Source organism: Cryptomeria japonica, chromosome 5, assembly GCF_030272615.1.
Source record: "Cryptomeria japonica chromosome 5, Sugi_1.0, whole genome shotgun sequence".
In the NCBI taxonomy this organism is placed as follows: Eukaryota; Viridiplantae; Streptophyta; class Pinopsida; order Cupressales; family Cupressaceae; genus Cryptomeria; species Cryptomeria japonica.
The window spans coordinates 614,531,905-614,540,058 of NC_081409.1; the positions used below are offsets into that span (position 1 = coordinate 614,531,905).

Here is an 8,154-nt window from a genome sequence, read left to right on the forward strand (position 1 = left end):
GATTCCAAGAAATAAAACAAATAAATAATGCCAAACTCAAAGTGTCACATGTCAAGTCAAACCATCCAATAGTTAAAACTAGATTAAAATAAAATTTTACACCATAGTAAATGTTGTGAATCAAGTGTCTAGATAAGTCCAACCATCCATTATTAAAAGTATATGAAAGTTGGATTCATTGTACAAGGTTATGATTAATTGCATGTGTTCAAATGAGTGAAAAGATGGTCTCCTCCTCTTTGGAAGTTATATAGCACAAATCAAAGTGCTATGCCAAATTATTTATAGTCATGCACAAGTACATATATATCTTAGAGGTTGGACTACACTTAAAAAAGGAAAGAAGTTTGGTGTTAGGTTGGGGTTTGAATTGTGAGGCAATTATCTAATCTTCAATTTTCAATTTTTTATTGTATGTCAAAGAAATAAAGATATTTTTTTATTTTAAATATTTCAATTTTATATGGTTCAATTGTTATCTATAAGAAATTAACTAATTGATTTCAAAAGTACACAATTAATCCCATATTACTATGAGCCATTTGTAGACCCAAAAACAAATGTCCTTCCTCAAAGGAGTATGTGTTAGTCCCATATTATTATAAGTTGAATCTATAGACCCAAAACTAAATAGTCCCTCCTCCAAGTACATAATAGACCCTATTATTATAAGCCATCTTAGACCCAAAAATAGATAGTCCCTCCTCCAAGAAGTATGCAATAGTCCCATATTACTATAAATCATCGGTAGACCCAAAAAGAGATAGTCCCTCCTCAAAGGAGTACGTACATATTACTATAAGTCATCTGTAGATCCAAAACCAAATAGTCCCCCTTGAAGGAGTAGCGACCCATATTACTATAAGCCATCTATAGACCCAAAAGTAGATAGTCCCTTCACAAATGAGTATGTAGTAGTTCCATATTACTATAAGTCATCTATAGACCCAAAAATAGATAGTCCTTCCTTTAAAAAGTATGCGATAGACCCATATTACTATAAGCCATATGTAGACCCAAAAACAGATAGTCCCTCCTCAAAGGAATATGCAGTAGTCCCATATTACTATAAGTCATTTGTAGACCCAAAACCAGATAGTGTCTCCTCCAAGGAGTACGTGGTAGGTCCATATCATCTATAGACCCAAAAACAGATAGTCCCTCCTCCAAAGAATACACAGTACACCCATATTACTATAAGCCATCTGCAGACCCAAAACTAGATAGTTCCTCGTTAATGGAGTACCCAGTAGTCTCATATTACTATAAGTCATCTGCAGACCTAAAAACAGATTATCTAGCATCTTAGACGATAAAGAAAAAGATCCTTACAACTTATTATATTTTTCTGTATTTATTACATCAAAGTATGAAATAAATTTGATTTGATCAAATTTATTTTCTGAAGTATTATTTATCACAACTTATTACATGTTCTCAGTGATATCTTTTTCCCTATATTTGAAGTCCCTTGTTGTTCCCCATCATGAAAGTTGATGATATCTTTGGAGCAAACTATGTTTTGGTAAGTTAATATTATTTATCAGTGATCATTGTCATGTCGATACAATCCAAGGTCTTTTCCAGATATCAGATCTCGATCTACAGGCCCCAGAAAACCATCTTGACTTGGATCTAAAAGTCAGTGTACAAATTAATTCTGCAAAGCTGATAAAAGAGATCTCTTGAGACACACAAACAATATACTCAGAGAAAAAGAAACACAGAGAATCCATTATTCATTCTACTGTTGTGAGACATGTAATTGCTCAGAAGATGCGGTGCAATAATTTTCTGCCTTGCAAGCATAACCTCTGCATTCACAAAGATAAGATTTTTCTCTTGGCTTAGAGGGAAGAGGCGCATGGGATTAATTAGTATAAAAATGGTAGAAGAGGGCAGACAAAACGACAGGAGTGGTTCCACATGAAAGTATAAGCCAATATGAAAATACAGCCAACAACACACCGTCATTTATATAATTAAAAAAAATCAATGGGAGACACTGTGACAGCATCCTCCAAAGCAAGGTCTGACAGTGTTTTCTTTTCTATCCCCTGTTCTGTTAAGCTCTGGCACAAATTCCCAATGCTGCTGTTCCCTTAAAATAAAATATGAAAGCTTCTGCAGCCCCACATTCTCTCTTTTCTGCTAGACAGCCAGCTCCTACTTTCTCTATTAAGTATACAAATTTATTTGCAGTCTCTCCAGAGGGTGTCCAAGTTTCCTTTATAACAGACCTCTGGATCCTTTCCTTGCAACATTTTTCCTTGTCAAAGCTTTTGCAGAGAAACTTGTAAGAAGCTATTGAAGGAATTATCCAGCTGTATATCAGTTTCGTTCTAGTTGTTTTTCTGAGTATATCCAACTGACCCACTAAGATATTTAGTATTTCACTGTAATATCTTTTAGGGTTTCCTAATAACTGCCTTGTATTTTAGCTTTGGGAGCCTATTGTATGTTGGTGTTTGCTCCCTGAGGTTTAGCAGAAAAACTTTGATCCTTGAGCCTCATCTCAAAATCATACGTTGATTTTGCAGTGTTCTATTAGCCCAAATTCTGTGCTTCTAAGGTCTAGACTCTATATAATAAGTATAAGTTAGCTTTTGAGACTCTAGCCTAACTAGAATAAATGCTTTGATCCTTTGAGTCTCATCTCGAAATCATACCTTGCTTTTGCAGTGTTCTATTAGCCCGAATTCTGTGCTTCTAAGGTCTATATAATAAGTAGAAGTTAGCTTTTGAGACTCTAGCCTAACTAGAATAAAGGCTTTGATCCTTGAGTCTCATCTCAAAATCATACCTTGCTTTGCAGTGTTCTATTAGCCGAAATTCTGTGCTTCCAAGGTCTATATAATAAGTAGAAGTTAGCTTTTGAGGCTCTAGCCTAACTAGATAAAAAATTTCTCTAAGGTGTAGTTTGGAGTTAGCCCTAAATTAGCATTTCAAGTCTTGAAAACATCAGATTATTTGTTTGCTTTGAAGATGGGTTGTGAAGGAGGACCATATGTAAGCCGAGATCTGGGTGCTAAGCTGATAGAAGTTGTGTCTGTGTATCCATTAAAATGTGGGGCTCAGGATTCCACTCTGAAACTGTCAAATTTGGACAGGAAATGTCCTATGCTTATGTATACAGTATTCTTTTACAGGCCTTCTGAGGATCTGAACCTTGGATCTGTGTTTCAGAACCTGAAGGAAGCCCTGGAGAAGACCTTGACAGTATGGTATCCTGCTGCAGGCAGGCTTAAAATCAATGAAAATGACGGCAAACTTGATCTGCTTTGCAACAGTGCTGGTGCATTTATGGCCAAAGCTTTCACTGATTCTAAATTCTCAGAGCTTGGAGATTTGTCACAGTACAACCCTTTCTTTGAAGAGCTGGTTTACAAGCCTGCCTTTGATCCATCATTTTCCCAGATGCCTCTGATGGTTGCTCAGGTGAGTATCTCTTCTTTAAGAGCTTTTGTTTCTGCTCTCCATATTTAGGGTTTCCAGTTGCTTTTGGAATTTATTCAAGGCCTTAACAACTATCCTTTATGATATAGGTAGCTCAGTGATTTTCTGCATTAAATTGTCTGCAACGATAAGGATAAGATTAGATTAAGGTTTTCTCTTACCATAGTGCCAGATTTATTAATTAACTGTAACATTTGTTTTTGCTTTTTCATCGTTAATTGAGCTTCTGCAGTCTGACTTAAGAGGACAGATTTTATTTTCTGCCCACTGTCAGACAAAAAGTTTTTAATTGAAGTTGCAGACAGTTGGATTCCCGGTACCTATTTGTGACTTCAGATGGTATTGTAGTAACAGTAGTTAAAAAGCCGAAACTGTTCTGTCATTACTTGCAAGACTAGATGTACCTGCACTTCATTGTTAGGTTGTCAAGTCAAGAAAAATATCCGTGACTTCTCGGTGGAAAACTTGACCTTGCAGCTTTTTATCTGTACAAATCAGTACAATATAACTTTAGTGTCTGCCCAATTGTGGGAACCAACTTACCATTCTAAAATCGTGAGCTTAGGTCGTGCAAATACCTTTCTCAACCTTTGTTTTCTTGAAGTTCAACGTTTATTCGATAGCCAATCCCTCAAATCCTGGGTTATTGTCAAAATACAGGCTTAATACTTCCATCTGGATATGACTTATAAACTTCACAATTGGTCCATCTGGATATGATTTATGTTCTCGTAATCTTGGATTACTGTATGAGAAAGCTTAGAATGGACTAGAATATGTTTCTTACGTGCCAATATTTACGTATGAGTCAAATCTGATTTACAAAGTTACAATTTATTCAGTATGACGTATAAGCTCTATAATTCATCCATCTGGATATGACTTATATTCTCATTAATCTTGGATTAGTGTGAGAAAAATAAGAATAGACTAGAATGTGAATCAAATCTGATTTACAAATTGACAATATATTCAGAGAGAAAAACTGAGTAGGTGATGCAGTATTTCACTTAAGTCATTGTGTGCATTTGTAGTTTAATAAATGTATTTTTGATAAATTGAGGTTTAATGATATCAAATTTTTGCAATCTATAGTGATTATCACTGCTGTTTCTGAAATAGATTGTGTAGGAGTTTTTACATCCGTCTATGAAAGCGATTATCATTACTGTTTTTAAATTAGATTGTGTGAGAGCTTTTCATAACATTTCATGATCTATCATGAAGATGTTAGAGAGCTCAAGCAATAATTTTTATTTAATTGAAATTGAAAAAAACAATTTTATGATCTATCATGAAGAGCTCAAACAATATTTTTTATTTAATTGAAATTGAAAAAAACAATTTATGGATATGAAATATTTCAAACAAAAAACCATTTATCTAGTGAAATCTGAATTGGGTTTTGATTTTCACCATGCAGCTAACCAAGTTTACGTGTGGAGGATTCTCTCTGGGCTTTGGAACCAGTCATTCTCTCTTTGATGGGCTTGGTGCAATCAATTTTCTCAAGGCATGGGCTTCAGCTGCTAATTCTACAGTCTTATTAAAACTGCCCCAGCCTCTCCATGAGCGAACTAGGCTGCTGGTTACAGAAGCATCAGGAATTCCAAGCACTGCTGAGCAAAATAGAGTAGTCCCTTTCATACACCTCAATGAACTCATAGAGCGTGGGATCAAATCTGCAGAGGAAAAATTATGGGAGTGCAATTTCAATGGAGTTAGTTGGGCCAGCCAGAGTGGCTATGCTCTAAAAACTTTCAGTGTCTCCAAGGAAACAGTGCAACGCCTGAAAACAACAACAGCAAAACAAGGTGGACCACCTAACTGCTCAGCTTTCGATGTGGTTGCTGCTCATCTTTGGAAAGTAAGTGCACTCAAATCTCTTCAAAATCTTTTCTTAGTTTCATAAACTGTAGCCATTAAAGTAGAAAGAAAATTTAATTTCACAGATTAGTCAGTACTTTAGGGTTTGTATCTCATATTAACAAACCCTCATCCAAGTTTAACTTTAGATAATGGCAGTGTATGGTATAGACTGACTACGTAGATCATTTGGATAATACAATTTTATAGTGAACTAAGTGCATATAATTGTACATTTGTATCAAATATTATTCAACATAATTGCTATCTGGGTCTAATATCATTTTCTACCTTTCACTGCACCTCAAACATATATTTAATAGTGCTTAAAGTTTGTAGAGATTTCTTTCATAAAATTTTGTTAGAATATTTTATATATCATATGATCTTTCATTAGAATAAGAAATGAGTCGAAGTGTTTCTTGCATTTGATTGAGTTTAATATAATTCTATCACACTTCAAACATATGTTCACTAGTGCTTAGTGTTTGTAAAGTTTTGTTAATAAAACTGTGTTAAAATATTTTTAATGGATGTTTCTGATCAGATGTTCTCTCATATAAATGAGTTGAAATGTTTATTAATTTTTTGTTCAATTATAATTGTAAACATAAGTAGTTATTTCTCATATCATTGTGTAACAACCCAAAATAAGAAATGAGTTGAAATATTTATTAATTTTTTGTTCAATTATAATTGTAAACACAAATAATTATTTCTGATATCATTGTAAGACAATGTGAATTCATAAATTTAATAGTGTTTAGTATTTGTTAGCAAAATTTAGATAAAAACTAGATATTTAACTTTTAATATACTTGAATTGATAATTCTTTTGAAAACTTTTTGTTCAAAGCTTTTTCTTATTTTCTGGTTTTCTGTCAATCTAATTTAAATGTATCTCAACCTTCTTTATTTCTAGCATTAGACATAGATTTGTGCACATATTATAAATGTATAGCAATGAATACCATTTTGCTTAATTACTCTAAATGTTTATTAGGTTTTCTTATGACTATATTCAAAGCTATGCAGAATGATTGTTCCTGCGAGTTCATTCGCTTACTTTTGTCTATTTCCACTTATTAGGGTTCATTCTAATTCAGAACGTGTTTGGTCGTGTCTAATATAATTGCTCAGCAATATTGTTTGGTTTGCCACTATAATGCACTCAAACATTAATTTGATTGTGTAATTGATGTGATTGTGTAATTGATGTGTAGTCATAATAAATGTGGAATGTAATGATAGGAATCTGTTGATAAAAACTTTTATCTTTTATTTTAAATTTGATGGTTACAAACATTAATTTGTGTAATTAACATTGAAGAAACATTCTAAAATGACAAGAAGGAATAGGCTGTAATGAAATAACATTTTAACAAAAACTTTTATCTTCCATCTTAAATTTGATAACCATTTACATGTAAAATATTAATATTTAATAATAAACATAACATTTATAAAATAAGTAGTACATAAGTAAACTAGTTTGAAATGTAGACTGTCTGTTTACTAAATAAATAGTTTCATAGAATAACTTTTAAGTAAACAAAAGAACTCTAAATTAATATTTATGAACATTATGTTTAGATAAATATGTTTAAGATATCTATACAAATTATATAACCAATTTCAAAGTTATGCAGGTTTAATCAAATCTAACTATAACCCACCATGAGTGCAGGCAAGAGTTAAAGCATTGGGTTTGAGTTGTGCAACAACAGTGTGTCTGCAATTCACAGTGGATGCAAGGAGTCGCCTTGTTCCACCATTGCCTAGGGAGTTCAGTGGCAACGCCTATGTCATGGCTTCAGTCACTTGCACAGTGGAAGCTCTTGAGAAAGAAGGCCTCCACATTACAGTAGATAGGATCAGGAAGGCCAAGGATTCTGTCACAGATGAATACATAAGATACTATCTAAGAGCCCTGGATGCTCCTCAGAAAGCCCTTCCTTCCTTAAGAGAGCTCACTCTTGTCTCTGATTGGAGACGTACTCCCTTTCATGCTGTAGATTTTGGGATGGGGAAGGCATTATATGCAGCTCCATTGGCATCTCCTGTGCCCCAGTCTGCTTACTTCCTTCAGGACCCCAATGATGAGGATGGTATTCATGTTAGGTTGGGTTTACTGCCTGAACATGTAGCTGCTTTCCATTACCATTTCACTAAGAACTGACTTTCTATGGACCACCAACTAAATGAATTATAGTTATCAGCATGTAGATATTATGTTCAAGTATCAGTCTCTTACATTTTCATGGTGAAATGTATACTATCACCACCTTTGAAAGCATTGTCAAGGCAACTGGTTTTTGTCTTTGTTTGGAAACTAATGTTAATTGCTCTTTCACTATTTCATCAACTATCTACTTTCAGTTGAAATGATAATCTGGTTGTAGATTTGATATCATTCTGGGTTCTGATTCTTCTGATTTATTCCACGATGGGACTTGGAATTTATAGTGAACAAGCAGCTGATATACATTTGCACAAAGAAAACTAAGGGTATTCACATTTATTATAGCTAAATCGATGTTCTCTAGAAAAACCACCATGAAAAAAGTAAACGAATCCACACTTGTTATAGATAAATACATGTTCTATAGAGAAACCACCATGAAAAAACTAAACGAGTCCACATTTATTATAGCTAGATCCATGTTCTATAGAAAAACCGCCTTGATAAAACTAAACGAATCCACATTTATTATAGCTAAATCCATGTTCTATATAAAAACCACCATGAAATCGCTTATATAATAGGAAATCTCAATCCAACGAAGGTGCGTTAGTTCGTTCTTACCCACCATTAAACGTTTTAGTCGTTAA

General features: G+C 33.8%; 1 protein-coding gene across 1 annotated transcript; it reads left to right on the top strand.

The window, feature by feature from the left end:
• Positions 1 to 1,644: 1,644 nt before the first annotated feature.
• Positions 1,645 to 7,683, top strand: LOC131063754 (brassinosteroid-related acyltransferase 1). Its single transcript, XM_057997658.2, has 3 exons — positions 1,645 to 3,438; positions 4,880 to 5,323; positions 7,010 to 7,683. Exons 1-3 carry the CDS (start codon positions 2,986 to 2,988, stop codon positions 7,499 to 7,501), a joined length of 1,389 nt encoding a protein of 462 aa, XP_057853641.2. The 5' UTR covers positions 1,645 to 2,985; the 3' UTR covers positions 7,502 to 7,683.
• Positions 7,684 to 8,154: the final 471 nt, after the last annotated feature.

Coding starts and splice junctions, on each gene's coding strand:
- LOC131063754 (XM_057997658.2), top strand. CDS start 2,986: ATGGGTTGTGAAGGAGGACCATATGTAAGCCGAGATCTGGGTGCTAAG. Junction 3,439..4,879: donor TGCCTCTGATGGTTGCTCAG/GTGAGTATCTCT, acceptor TTCACCATGCAG/CTAACCAAGTTTACGTGTGG. Junction 5,324..7,009: donor TTGCTGCTCATCTTTGGAAA/GTAAGTGCACTC, acceptor CCATGAGTGCAG/GCAAGAGTTAAAGCATTGGG.